General features: G+C 47.1%; 1 protein-coding gene across 1 annotated transcript; it reads right to left on the reverse strand.

The window, feature by feature from the left end:
- Window positions 1–7,519: 7,519 nt before the first annotated feature.
- LOC123751888 (transcriptional regulatory protein AlgP-like) lies at window positions 7,520–8,296 on the reverse strand. The gene is made up of 2 exons (XM_045733967.1): window positions 7,898–8,296; window positions 7,520–7,543 (listed from the first exon to the last, which is right to left on the reverse strand). The coding sequence occupies exons 1-2, from the start codon at window positions 8,294–8,296 to the stop codon at window positions 7,520–7,522; spliced, it is 423 nt and encodes a 140-aa protein (XP_045589923.1).
- Between the last annotated feature and the right edge of the window lie 7,865 nt (window positions 8,297–16,161).

Here is a 16,161-nt window from a genome sequence, read left to right on the forward strand (position 1 = left end):
TAGGCCGCAAAATGATTTCTTATTCAGATTCCCAAAGGCGGTTTATGTGGATGGTCAGAATGTGCGTTTGTTAACGTCGCTTTGTTATTGTTTACAACCAGTTGTTGTAAATCTACCCGTCACTAACAGGTAGATCGATCTACCCCGTCGCTAACAGGTAGATCGATCTACCCCGTCACTAACAGGTAGATCGATCAACCCGTCACCGACAGGTAGATCCATCTACCCCGTCACTAACAGGTAGATCGATCTACCCCGTCATTGAGATGGGGTAGATAGACCATTTTTTTCTAAGGTCGTTGGTGATAGTCTCAGGTCATCTTTAAGGCCCTGTTGCCCCACCTCAGGTGAGCCCCCCCCCCCCCTCGGCATAATTAACCTCACAAGGGGGTCGAAAGGGGGGGTCTATGAGGTGGGGCTGAGCCCACCGGGGGGGGGGGGCAGGTGGGCTGGACGAGGCCCTGGCAGTCTATACCTATCTTTCATTTCTCTCTAAAAAAAAACTTTCAGTCCATATCTCGTGGGGTTTTGAGTTTGGGTTTCTGTGGGGCTGCAGTTTGGGGTCTCCATGCGCTCAAAAGTGAGCTCGTCAGCACTGTGCTCAAACACCACCACAACTACACACACACCACCACAACTACACACACCACCACAACTACACACACCACCACAACCTCGACATTCACAACTCGATGACGGAGCAGTAATTACACTGGATGTTAGATCCATTTGGTGATTACGACCAGTCGGCTGATTAAGGCAGATTACCGAACCTCAAGTTGCCTGGATTATGCCTAGGAACCTTCATGGCCTGGATAATTACTCAGGTAATATAATTCATGGCCTGGATAATTACTCGAGAAATGAACATTCAGCCAGGATAATTACTCGAGAAATGAACATTCATGGTTAGGATAATCACTCGAGAAATGAACATTCAGTCAGGATAATTACTCGAGAAATGAACATTCATGGTCAGGATAATCACTCGAGAAATGAATAAAGTCAGGATAATTACTCGAGGATTGATGTTGCGTAAGCATCATGACAGATGTTTGCATGACGCAAAATGGGAAATGCAGATCAGTCCCACTTGATTGAAGCAAGATTTGAAAGGCATCTTTCTTGCCGCAAAAATGGTAAATGCGTCTGACTTTAAGCCCAGTCAATTTAGCCCAAAAATAATGACAATTTGGAAAAAAAACTGTTGGACACTATATTGAACACTTGGTTACATAAGTCATTATTCTTTGACTTACAGGTATGTTACTGTAATTGTGTATTACAGTAGAGAAGGATAAGAAACGTTCAGGAAATGACCTTAGAAAATTCCTTAAAACTTGTACAATACACGAAGGAAGAACGACTTCGTAAAGTTCCAACTGGTACAGAACTTGTCAGAGAGGAAATAATTAGAGAGAAATTATATGAAATTACTAAATGTACTTTTAAACACCTGCGTGCGTCTGTACTCTTGACACTAACACCCGCCACAGTCTCTGCAGCTGTTCCAAGAATATTTGAATTTAAAGAGGCCCAAGGCAGACCCGAGAACCGTTGGGAGACTCAACATATGTTAACAACACCTGCAGACCTCTCTGCGTCCGTGCACCAAAATCTGTTGTCTTCTCTCACTTGCACACAGGTCTCGAGGCGTTGCTAAGCAAGGTACGTGGTTGTAAATATCACTTGAATATCCTATATACTCTAGGCGTTTGTGCATTATATGAAGAAGTTAAGTTAATAGAAGCATCGGCTCCTAAACGCACACAACCTACACTCATGCTGAAATAAATATCTTTGCTGACACCAACATCGTTAATACTTGATGGGGTTCTGGGAGTTGTTCTACTCCCCAAGCCCGGCCCGAGGCCAGGCTTGACTTGTGAGAGCTTGGTCCACCAGGCTGTTGCTTGGAGCGGCCCGCAGGCTCACATATACCTGGTTGATGGGGTTCTGGGAGTTCTTCTACTCCCCAAGCCCGGCCCGGGGCCAGGCTTGACTTGTGAGAGTTTGGTCCACCAGGCTGTTGCTTGGAGCGGCCCGCAGGCCCACATACCCACCACAGCCCGGTTGGTCCGGCACTTCTCTTAGAAAACTATTCAGTTTCCTCTTGAAGATGTCCACGGTTGTTCCGGCAATATTTCTTATTCTCGCTGGGAGGATCTTGAACAACCGCGGACCTCTGATGTTTATACAGTGTATGATATTGAAATTGAAATTGTTTGATATTGTGTTTGATAATGCCAACACCAACATTTATAATGTAGAGAGAACCAACACACATAATTCGATGGGTGGAATACAGTATATTACTCCATCCACCTCTGCATTTTCAGCAGAGAAAATTTACAAACAAGAAATTATCTCCAGAGAAACATTTGTTGGATCGTGTGTGTGTCTGTCTGTAGTTCCGTAATTTCAGAAAAAGCTGAACATTCAGGATTAGCTCAAATCCAAAATACAAAAGCTTCATGCAACACATCCTAGTTCAAGACAAGTGCTGTCAACAGATTCATATTGCTTCAAGGCCAATGGGAAGCGTTGTTTCGGTGTCCTGGATGGACTAGTTCTTGTGGAACAAGTCGCATTACTTGAATATTTTTACTCAGAACCCATTACCTATCCATAGAACCTATTTCATTACCTACTAGCAGTGCCCGGCCACGCGTTGCTGTGGCTCACCAACCTTCCCTGTCCCCCAGTCCTCCCCACCATTTCCCCCTCACCCGTCTTTTCGGCCTCCCCACCATTCCCCACTCCCCCATCCCCTCATCCCCACCATCCCAAACTCTCCCCCGTCCCCTTGTCCGTCCCCATCATTACCCCCTCCCTTGTCCCCTCGTCCTCCCACCATCTCTCCAAATGTACTCTCTAGAAAGGAGACGAGAGAGATACCAAATAATATAAACGTGGAAAATACTGGAGGGCCAGGTCCCAAATATACACAGTAAAATAACAACGTACTGGAGTGAACGATATGGAAGAAAATGCAGAATAGAACCAGTGAAGAGCAGAGGTGCCATAGGCACAATCAGAGAGCACTGTATAAACATCAGAGGTCCGCGGTTGTTCAACGTCCTCCCAGCGAGCATCAGAAATATTGCCGGAACAACCGTGGACATCTTCAAGAGGAAACTAGATTGTTTCCTCCAACGAGTGCCGGACCAACCGGGCTGTGGTGGGTATGTGGGCCTGCGGGCCGCTCCAAGCAACAGCCTGGTGGACCAAACTCTCACAAGTCAAGTCTGGCCTCGGGCCGGGCTTGGGGAGTAGAAGAACTCCCAGAACCCCATCAACCAGGTACCAACCAGGTATCACTTACTTCCATTCCCTCGTCATCCCCACCATTCCCCACTCCCTCGTCCGATGCCTTCCCAAGTGGTCTGATGTTCCCATCAGAACATTGGGAACATCAAGTGATCTGATGTTCCCATCACTGAAATAAAAAAAAAACTTAAAAAATGAATTGAAAATAAGAAAAAAAACTATACTCACGAAGTGAACGGTATGGTAAACAACACAGCTCAATTCCAATGCAATTCACACAAAATAATTAAATCAAAATGAAAGTAAATCAAAATCTATGAAAATTCAACCTATCAATGCAATCAGAAACGCTGAAATGGAATTGTAACATATTTAGTATAGCATGTGCATTGCTCTTACATGCAACAGATGGCGCTGTTTTTCAAGAAAAGCATAGTTTTACCTGTCACAGGTGTGGCATCTATACTTATACTTACGAAATGAATAGTATGGTAAACAACACAGCTCAATTCCAACACAATGTCACACATAATAATTCAATAAAAAATTAAATATATCGAAATCTATGAAAATAAAATATATCAATGCAATCGGAAACATTGAAATGGAATTTGTGACATATTTAGTATACCATGCATGTTGCTATTATGTGCAACAGATGGCGCTGTTTTTCAGAAACGCATGTTTTTATCTGTCACAGGGGTGGCATCGATATAGTAGGTATATGAAAAGACGCGCCTATTCTAATGCAACGTTGTATCAAAATTTCAAAGCAATCGGTGAAGAACTTTTTGAGATTACAGCGTGTGTTGCCCTTACGTCCAACAGATGGCGCTGTTTTAAAAAAAAAACCATGTTTTTTCCTGTCACAGGTGAGGCATGTATATAGTAGATATATAAAAAGACGCGCCTATTCGAGTGCAACGTTGTGTCAACATTTCAAAGCAATCAAAGCAATCTTAAGCAAAACTTAAGAAGATTAGCGATTTTGAACAAACGAACATTTCCATTTTTATTTATATAGATTGACCTTAAAACTGACAGAAAACGAAATGTTTGACAAAAAAAAACACATTTTCGGCGCCACTTTTTTTTCAAGATGGCGGCGGAAGCTGGCATCTGTCTCTCCGTAATGGCTTATATTACTTTCCCCTCATAACTACCTCACCAAGAGGAAGAGGGAGGGGGAGGGGAAAGGAAGGAACTTACCATTCCATAAAGACTCCTGTAATAAAATAGGCTGTTATAGCTTTCTGAGAATTGTCTGTCCGAATTCAGCGGTAATAAATAGAGAAATGTGCTTCTTGCTTGATGAAAATATGAAATACTTCGTGCGTGACGCAAAATGTGCAGTCTGCTTGACGCGCGAATACCCCCCCCCCTCACCCCCCGAAGCCTCTGGAACACACTTCCACTGACAAGCGATTCGCTTTTGACTCAAAAAAAGTCATTTTTTTTCCTCTCCATCGACACATTTTTACCTGAAAACTAAGAAAAAATATATCCTGGCACTATGGGTATATTTTTTGTCTATATTTCTAAACGGGTTACGTTTTTTATTGACGGGTGACGTTTTTTATTGACGGGTGACGTTTTTTATTGACGGGTGACGTTTTTTATTGACGGGTGACGTTTTTTATTGACGGGTGACGTTTTTTATTGACGGGTGACGTTTTTTATTGACGGGTGACGTTTTTTATTGACGGGTGACGTTTTTTATTGACGGGTGACGTTTTTTATTGACGGGTGACGTTTTTTATTGACGGGTGACGTTTTTTGTTGACGGGTGACGTTTTTTGTTGACGGGTGACGTTTTTTGTTGACGGGTGACGTTTTTTGTTGACGGGTGACGTTTTTTGTTGACGGGTGACGTTTTTTATTGACGGGTGACGTTTTTTATTGACGGGTGACGTTTTTTATTGACGGGTGACGTTTTTTATTGACGGGTGACGTTTTTTGTTGACGGGTGACGTTTTTTGTTGACGGGTGACGTTTTTTATTGACGGGTGACGTTTTTTATTGACGGGTGACGTTTTTTATTGACGGGTGACGTTTTTTATTGACGGGTGACGTTTTTTGTTGACGGGTGACGTTTTTTGTTGACGGGTGACGTTTTTTGTTGACGGGTGACGTTTTTTGTTGACGGGTGACGTTTTTTGTTGACGGGTGACGTTTTTTGTTGACGGGTGACGTTTTTTGTTGACGGGTGACGTTTTTTGTTGACGGGTGACGTTTTTTATTGACGGGTGACGTTTTTATTGACGGGTGACGTTTTTATTGACGGGTGACGTTTTTTGTTGACGGGTGACGTTTTTTATTGACGGGTGACGTTTTTTATTGACGGGTGACGTTTTTTATTGACGGGTGACGTTTTTTTATTGACGGGTGACGTTTTTTATTGACGGGTGACGTTTTTTATTGACGGGTGACGTTTTTTATTGACGGGTGACGTTTTTATTGACGGGTGACGTTTTACTGACGAGTGCTCAGTGGTGCAATACCATGTAACACCAGTTGTGTAAGTATGGCACCAGTGGAGTTGGTATGGCAACAGGGATGTCAGTATGGCAACAGGGATGTCAGTATGGCAACAGGGATGTCAGTATAGCAACAGGGATGTCAGTGTGGCAACAGGGATGTCAGTATGTCAACAGGGATGTCAGTATAGCAACAGGGATGTCAGTATGGCAACAGGGATGTCAGTATGGCAACAGGGATGTCAGTATGGCAACAGGGATGTCAGTGTGGCAACAGGGATGTCAGTGTGGCAACAGGGATGTCAGTATGGCAACAGGGATGTCAGTATGGCAACAGGGATGTCAGTATGGCAACAATGATGTCAGTATGGCAACAGGGATGTCAGTGTGGCAACAGGGATGTCAGTATGGCAACAATGATGTCAGTATGGCAACAGGGATGTCAGTATGGCAACAGGGATGTCAGTGTGGCAACAGGGATGTCAGTATGGCAACAATGATGTCAGTGTGGCAACAATGATGTCAGTGTGGCAACAGGGATGTCAGTATGGCAACAGGGATGTCAGTATGGCACCAATGATGTCAGTATGGCAACAGGGATGTCAGTATGGCACCAATGATGTCAGTATGGCAACAGGGATGTCAGTATGGCAACAGGGATGTCAGTATGGCAACAGGGATGTCAGTATGGCAACAGGGATGTCAGTATGGCAACAGGGATGTCAGTATGGCAACAGGGATGTCAGTATAGCAACAGGGATGTCAGTGTGGCAACAGGGATGTCAGTATGGCAACAGGGATGTCAGTATGGCAACAGGGATGTCAGTATAGCAACAGGGATGTCAGTGTGGCAACAGGGATGTCAGTATGGCAACAGGGATGTCAGTGTGGCAACAGGGATGTCAGTATGGCAACAGGGATGTCAGTATGGCAACAGGGATGTCAGTATAGCAACAGGGATGTCAGTGTGGCAACAGGGATGTCAGTATGGCAACAGGGATGTCAGTATAGCAACAGGGATGTCAGTGTGGCAACAGGGATGTCAGTATGGCAACAGGGATGTCAGTATAGCAACAGGGATGTCAGTATGGCAACAGGGATGTCAGTATGGCAACAATGATGTCAGTATGGCAACAGGGATGTCAGTATGGCAACAGGGATGTCAGTATGGCAACAGGGATGTCAGTATGGCAACAATGATGTCAGTATGGCACCAATGATGTCAGTGTGGCAACAGGGATGTCATCTCCGGGTAGGCAAATCACTGGGGATTATATTTCACGGCCATTGGAAGTGATTATCATATCACAGAGAGACTGTGTGCCAGTCAGCGCTCTTCTGATTGGTTTCACCCCTAAGCCTATAACCCCCCCCCCCTATTGGTTGTTAGTCCTAGTGCCCCCCCCCCCTCCCCTTTACATTCCCCCTCAACCCGATCTCGTACTTGCTTATAGTTAATATTTGGCTTATTAATAAGTGCATATGTGACATACTAATTTATTGTGAATACTTGAGTTTACCTTGAAAAGCTGAATAGAAAACACCGACCTAACCTAACCTTCTTAGTATGTTAACATAAACATTTTTTTGCTTCTTAATTACAATTAGTACTTAACCTATATATTGATATTACAGTTTTATAAAAATAATAAAACAAAACTAAATTTTTTAAATAAATTGTAAAGTAACTCAGGTTATTGTCAAATGTTGTATAAATCTCTATTGTTTAATAAAATTAAAAAGAAATTCCTAATATTAAAACTGATGTTTGGCTAATCGGTAGGAAGAGTTTGTACCTTGAAAACAAAATATAACTTGAAATATACCACATATATGCTTATTAATAAGCCAAATATTGACTATAAGCACTAAGTCATATATGTACTGTCTTGTGTGAGAGCGGGTTGCCCCCCCTATTGGTTGTTGATCCTAGTGACCTCCCTCCCCCCCCCCTCCTCCTCCATCCTCTGACATTTCCAGTTGGAAATCTATAGATACGTTAGGCCTATACAGATCTGTTTCATCGCGATGCGTCTGTGTGTCTGCTCGCCCTCTGCAGGCTGGCCGAGCCGCTTGTCTGCTGCTGGGCGTGTTGCTCGCCCTCTGCAGGCTGGCCGAGCCGCTTGTCTGCTGCTGGGCGTGTTGCTCGCCCTCTGCAGGCTGGCCGAGCCGCTTGTCTGCTGCTGGGCGTGTTGCTCGCCCTCTGCAGGCTGGCCGAGCCGCTTGTCTGCTGCTGGGCGTGTTGCTCGCCCTCTGCAGGCTGGCCGAGCCGCTTGTCTGCTGCTGGGCGTGTTGCTCGCCCTCTGCAGGCTGGCCGAGCCGCTTGTCTGCTGCTGGGCGTGTTGCTCGCCCTCTGCAGGCTGGCCGAGCCGCTTGTCTGCTGCTGGGCGTGTTGCTCGCCCTCTGCAGGCTGGCCGAGCCGCTTGTCTGCTGCTGGGCGTGTTGCTCGCCCTCTGCAGGCTGGCCGAGCCGCTTGTCTGCTGCTGGGCGTGTTGCTCGCCCTCTGCAGGCTGGCCGAGCCGCTTGTCTGCTGCTGGGCGTGTTGCCATGCTTTCCCAGTCTGACGACAAGTCACCTAGGTGTGCTTGTGGGAGGTTGAGCTCTGCCTCTTTGAGCCCGCCTCTCAACTGTCAATCAACTGATTGGTTGACATCAGGGTTATCTTGAGGTTTGTTATCTTGAGATGATTTCGGGGCTTTAGTGTCCCCGCGGCCCGGTCCTCGACCAGGCCTCCACCCCCAGGAAGCCAGCTGACTAACTCCCAGGTACCTATTTACTGCTAGGTAACAGGGGCATTCAGGGGTGAAAGAAACTTTTGCCCATTTGTTTCTGCCTCGTGCGGGAATCGAACCCGCGCCACAGAATTACGAATCCTGCGCGCTATCCACCAGGCTACGAGGCCCCCGTGAAACAAACAGGGTGTTTCAAACTCTGGCCATTTGTTTCAGTCTTTCTGTTTAATGGATCAAGACACTAGCAGGGGCACCATGGGGTTCAGAACAGGGCGCCCCGCTCTCTCATAATTGGTGGCGTACTTTGACATGACCTTAGATGCCACGGAAGACGGACAGAACGCAGATTTAATATATACAGATTTCGGAAAAAGCTTTCTACAAGTGTGGCCATGATGGTCTTGCTCACAAAGTGGGTTCAAAAGGAATTACTAGCATAGAAGGGAGATAGATCTTCAACTTCATAACAAACTTAACGTCAACACAGTAACTTCTGAATCATCTACCATGAAAGGCGCAGTCCCCAGGGTACTGTGCTTGCTCCGGTACTGTTCCTCATCCTTATATCATAGACTAGAATACAAACTACAGTATTTTATCATCGTTTGCAGATGACACTGGGATTTTCATGCGATTAGACAATGTAGAGGACACGACAAACCTCCATCCTGATGTTAATAAAGTCTTTTAATGGGCCACAGAAGATAACACGATGTTTAATGTGGATAAGTTCCAATTACTGAGCTTTGGAAAACGCAAAAACATCATAGCAGAAACCACATATATTACACAATAACATCACACTATTGAAAGAAAAGGCATTGTAAAAGATCTGGGAGTAATCATGTCAGAAGACTTCACTTTTAAGCAACACAGTAAAGTAGGTGTCACGACTGCAAATGAAAAATTCCAATCTACACGTTGGAAATTATTAGGAGGACTGGTCCCAAACCTGCACACAAGACAGAGATACAGTTTAACCTAATTGGCAAACTGGGGACTTTAAACACCCTTTAACAACCAATCATAACTCACAACCGCAGATCTTACTGTAAAATCTTAAGTCCCGGACAGGTTACAGAATCATAATAACTTTTGTTAAAATTTGGTACAGTTGGCGATGACTGATGTCGAATATTGGAACCCTCACCAGTTGGCGACTAATTGGCGGCCATTAATGGTGGGTGCAAGTGTAGTTGGTGCAGGGGTAACTCTCACTAGTCAATACTCCAGCTAATTGGTCAACAGCAACGGCAGCCCCCCCCCCCCAGCAACAGTGTTGACAACAATAGCCAAACCAGCAACAGTGTTGACAACAACAGCACCACCAGCAACAGTGTTGACAACAACAGCACCACCAGCAACAGTGTTGACAACAACAGCACCACCAGCAACAGTGTTGACAACAACAGCACCACCAGCAACAGTGACAACAACAACAGCACCACCAGCAACAGTGTTGACAACAACAGCACCACCAGCAACAGTGTCAACAACAACAGCACCACCAGCAACAGTGTCAACAACAACAGCACCACCAGCAACAGTGTTGACAACAACAGCACCACCAGCAACAGTGTTGACAACAACAGCACCACCAGCAACAGTGTTGACAACAACAGCACCACCAGCAACAGTGACAACAACAACAGCACCACCAGCAACAGTGTTGACAACAACAGCACCACCAGCAACAGTGTCAACAACAACAACAGCACCACCAGCAACAGTGTCAACAACAACAGCCCCACCAGCAACAGTGTCAACAACAACAGCACCACCAGCAACAGTGTCAACAACAACAGCACCACCAGCAACAGTGACAACAACAACAGCACCACCAGCAACAGTGACAACAACAACAGCACCACCAGCAACAGTGTCAACAACAACAGCACCACCAGCAACAGTGACAACAACAACAGCACCACCAGCAACAGTGTCAACAACAACAGCACCACCAGCAACAGTGTCAACAACAACAGCCCCACCAGCAACAGTGTCAACAACAACAGCACCACCAGCAACAGTGTTGACAACAACAGCACCACCAGCAACAGTGTCAACAACAACAGCCCCACCAGCAACAGTGTTGACAACAACAGCACCACCAGCAACAGTGTCAACAACAACAGCACCACCAGCAACAGTGTCAACAACAACAGCACCACCAGCAACAGTGTCAACAACAACAGCACCACCAGCAACAGTGTTGACAACAACAGCACCACCAGCAACAGTGACAACAACAACAGCACCACCAGCAACAGTGACAACAACAACAGCACCACCAGCAACAGTGACAACAACAACAGCACCACCAGCAACAGTGACAACAACAACAGCACCACCAGCAACAGTGACAACAACAACAGCACCACCAGCAACAGTGACAACAACAACAGCACCACCAGCAACAGTGTTGACAACAACAACACCACCAGCAACAGTGTCAACAACAACAGCACCACCAGCAACAGTGTCAACAACAACAGCCCCACCAGCAACAGTGCCAACAACAACAACAGCACCACCAGCAACAGTGTCAACAACAACAGCACCACCAGCAACAGTGTCAACAACAACAGCCCCACCAGCAACAGTGTTGACAACAACAGCACCACCAGCAACAGTGTCAACAACAACAGCACCACCAGCAACAGTGACAACAACAACAGCACCACCAGCAACAGTGACAACAACAACAGCACCACCAGCAACAGTGTCAACAACAACAACACCACCAGCAACAGTGTCAACAACAGCACCACCAGCAACAGTGTCAACAACAACAGCACCACCAGCAACAGTGTTGACAACAACAGCACCACCAGCAACAGTGTCAACAACAACAGCCCCACCAGCAACAGTGTCAACAACAACAGCACCACCAGCAACAGTGTTGACAACAACAGCACCACCAGCAACAGTGTCAACAACAACAGCCCCACCAGCAACAGTGTTGACAACAACAGCACCACCAGCAACAGTGTTGACAACAACAGCACCACCAGCAACAGTGTTGACAACAACAGCACCACCAGCAACAGTGTTGACAACAACAGCACCACCAGCAACAGTGACAACAACAACAGCACCACCAGCAACAGTGTTGACAACAACAGCACCACCAGCAACAGTGTCAACAACAACAGCACCACCAGCAACAGTGTCAACAACAACAGCCCCACCAGCAACAGTGTCAACAACAACAGCACCACCAGCAACAGTGTCAACAACAACAGCACCACCAGCAACAGTGACAACAACAACAGCACCACCAGCAACAGTGACAACAACAACAGCACCACCAGCAACAGTGTCAACAACAACAGCACCACCAGCAACAGTGACAACAACAACAGCACCACCAGCAACAGTGTCAACAACAACAGCACCACCAGCAACAGTGTCAACAACAACAGCCCCACCAGCAACAGTGTCAACAACAACAGCACCACCAGCAACAGTGTTGACAACAACAGCACCACCAGCAACAGTGTCAACAACAACAGCCCCACCAGCAACAGTGTTGACAACAACAGCACCACCAGCAACAGTGTCAACAACAACAGCACCACCAGCAACAGTGTCAACAACAACAGCACCACCAGCAACAGTGTCAACAACAACAGCACCACCAGCAACAGTGTTGACAACAACAGCACCACCAGCAACAGTGACAACAACAACAGCACCACCAGCAACAGTGACAACAACAACAGCACCACCAGCAACAGTGACAACAACAACAGCACCACCAGCAACAGTGACAACAACAACAGCACCACCAGCAACAGTGACAACAACAACAGCACCACCAGCAACAGTGACAACAACAACAGCACCACCAGCAACAGTGTTGACAACAACAACACCACCAGCAACAGTGTCAACAACAACAGCACCACCAGCAACAGTGTCAACAACAACAGCCCCACCAGCAACAGTGCCAACAACAACAACAGCACCACCAGCAACAGTGTCAACAACAACAGCACCACCAGCAACAGTGTCAACAACAACAGCCCCACCAGCAACAGTGTTGACAACAACAGCACCACCAGCAACAGTGTCAACAACAACAGCACCACCAGCAACAGTGACAACAACAACAGCACCACCAGCAACAGTGACAACAACAACAGCACCACCAGCAACAGTGTCAACAACAACAACACCACCAGCAACAGTGTCAACAACAACAGCACCACCAGCAACAGTGTCAACAACAACAGCACCACCAGCAACAGTGTTGACAACAACAGCACCACCAGCAACAGTGTCAACAACAACAGCCCCACCAGCAACAGTGTCAACAACAACAGCACCACCAGCAACAGTGTTGACAACAACAGCACCACCAGCAACAGTGTCAACAACAACAGCCCCACCAGCAACAGTGTTGACAACAACAGCACCACCAGCAACAGTGTCAACAACAACAGCACCACCAGCAACAGTGTCAACAACAACAGCACCACCAGCAACAGTGTCAACAACAACAGCACCACAGCAACAGTGTTGACAACAACAGCACCACCATCAACAGTGACAACAACAACAGCACCACCAGCAACAGTGACAGACAACAACAGCACCACCAGCAACAGGTGACAACAACAACAGCACCACCAGCAACAGTGACAACAACAACAGCACCACCAGCGAACAGTGACAACAACAACAGCACAACCAGCAACAGTGACAACAACAAGCAGCACCACCAGCAAGCAGTGTTGACAACAACAACTCCACCAGCAAACAGTGTCAACAACAACAGCACCACCAGCAACAGTGTCAACAACAACAGCCCACCAGCAACAGGTGCCAACAACAACAAGCAGCACCACCAGCAACAGTGTCACAACAACAGCACCACCAGCAACAGTGTCACAACAACAGCCCCACCAGCAACAGTGTTGACAACAACAGCACCACCAGCAACAGTGTCAACAACAACAGCACCACCAGCAACAGTGACAACAACAACAGCACCACCAGCAACAGTGACAACAACAACAGCACCACCAGCAACAGTGTCAACAACAACAACACCACCAGCAACAGTGTCAACAACAACAGCACCACCAGCAACAGTGTCAACAACAACAGCACCACCAGCAACAGTGTTGACAACAACAGCACCACCAGCAACAGTGTCAACAACAACAGCACCACCAGCAACAGTGTCAACAACAACAGCACCACCAGCAACAGTGTTGAACAACAACAGCACCACCAGCAACAGTGTCAACAACAACAGCACCACCAGCAACAGTGTTGACAACAACAGCACCACCAGCAACAGTGTCAACAACAACAGCACCACCAGCAACAGTGTCAACAACAACAGCACCACCAGCAACAGTGTCAACAACAACAGCACCACCAGCAACAGTGTTGACAACAACAGCACCACCAGCAACAGTGACAACAACAACAGCACCACCAGCAACAGTGACAACAACAACAGCACCACCAGCAACAGTGACAACAACAACAGCACCACCAGCAACAGTGACAACAACAACAGCACCACCAGCAACAGTGACAACAACAACAGCACCACCAGCAACAGTGACAACAACAACAGCACCACCAGCAACAGTGTTGACAACAACAAGCACCACCAGCAACAGTGTCAACAACAACAGCACCACCAGCAACAGTGTCAACAACAACAGCCCCACCAGCAACAGTGCCACAACAACAACAGCACCACCAGCAACAGTGTCAACAACAACAGCACCACCAGCAACAGTGTCAACAACAACAGCCCCACCAGCAACAGTGTTGACAACAACAGCACCACCAGCAACAGTGTCAACAACAACAGCACCACCAGCAACAGTGACAACAACAACAGCACCACCAGCAACAGTGACAACAACAACAGCACCACCAGCAACAGTGTCAACAACAACAACACCACCAGCAACAGTGTCAACAACAACAGCACCACCAGCAACAGTGTCAACAACAACAGCACCACCAGCAACAGTGTTGACAACAACAGCACCACCAGCAACAGTGTCAACAACAACAGCACCACCAGCAACAGTGTCAACAACAACAGCACCACCAGCAACAGTGTTGACAACAACAGCACCACCAGCAACAGTGTCAACAACAACAACACCACCAGCAACAGTGTCAACAACAACAGCACCACCAGCAACAGTGTTGACAACAACAGCACCACCAGCAACAGTGTCAACAACAACAGCACCACCAGCAACAGTGTCAACAACAACAGCACCACCAGCAACAGTGTCAACAACAACAGCACCACCAGCAACAGTGTCAACAACAACAGCACCACCAGCAACAGTGACAACAACAGCACCAGCAACAGTGTTGACAACAACAGCACCACCAGCAACAGTGACAACAACAACAGCACCACCAGCAACAGTGTCAACTACAACAGCACCACCAGCAACAGTGACAACAACAACAGCACCACCAGCAACAGTGACAACAACAACAGCACCACCAGCAACAGTGTTGACAACAACAGCACCACCAGCAACAGTGTTGACAACAACAGCCCCACCAGCAACAGTGACAACAACAACAGCACCACCAGCAACAGTGTTGACAACAACAGCACCACCAGCAACAGTGTTGACAACAACAGCACCACCAGCAACAGTGTTGACAACAACAGCACCACCAGCAACAGTGACAACAACAACAGCACCACCAGCAACAGTGTCAACAACAACAGCACCACCAGCAACAGTGTTGACAACAACAGCCCCACCAGCAACAGTGACAACAACAACAGCACCACCAGCAACAGTGTCAACAACAACAGCACCACCAGCAACAGTGTTGACAACAACAGCCCCACCAGCAACAGTGACAACAACAACAGCACCACCAGCAACAGTGTCAACAACAACAGCACCACCAGCAACAGTGACAACAACAACACCGCCAGCAACAGTGACAACAACAACAGCACCACCAGCAACAGTGACAACAACAACAGCACCACCAGCAACAGTGTCAACAACAACAGCACCACCAGCAACAGTGACAACAACAACAACAACACCAGCAACAGTGTCAACAACAACAGCACCACCAGCAACAGTGACAACAACAACAGCACCACCAGCAACAGTGTCAACAACAACAGCACCACCAGCAACAGTGTTGACAACAACAACAGCACCACCAGCAACAGTGTTGACAACAACAGCACCACCAGCAACAGTGACAACAACAACACCACCACCAGCAACAGTGTTGACAACAACAGCACCACCAACAACAGTGACAACAACAACAGCACCACCAGCAACAGTGTTGACAACAACAGCACCACCAGCAACAGTGTCAACAACAACAGCACCACCAGCAACAGTGTCAACAACAACAACACCACCAGCAACAGTGTTGACAACAACAGCACCACCAGCAACAGTGTCAACAACAACAGCACCACCAGCAACAGTGTCAACAACAACAGCACCACCAGCAACAGTGTTGACAACAACAACAGCACCACCAGCAACAGTGTTGACAACAACAGCACCACCAGCAACAGTGTCAACAACAACAGCACCACCAGCAACAGTGTCAACAACAACAGCACCACCAGCAACAGTGCCAACAACAACAGCCCCACCAGCAACAGTGTTGACAACAACAGCACCACCAGCAACAGT

This window comes from Procambarus clarkii, chromosome 50, assembly GCF_040958095.1.
Source record: "Procambarus clarkii isolate CNS0578487 chromosome 50, FALCON_Pclarkii_2.0, whole genome shotgun sequence".
Taxonomy (NCBI): Eukaryota; Metazoa; Arthropoda; class Malacostraca; order Decapoda; family Cambaridae; genus Procambarus; species Procambarus clarkii.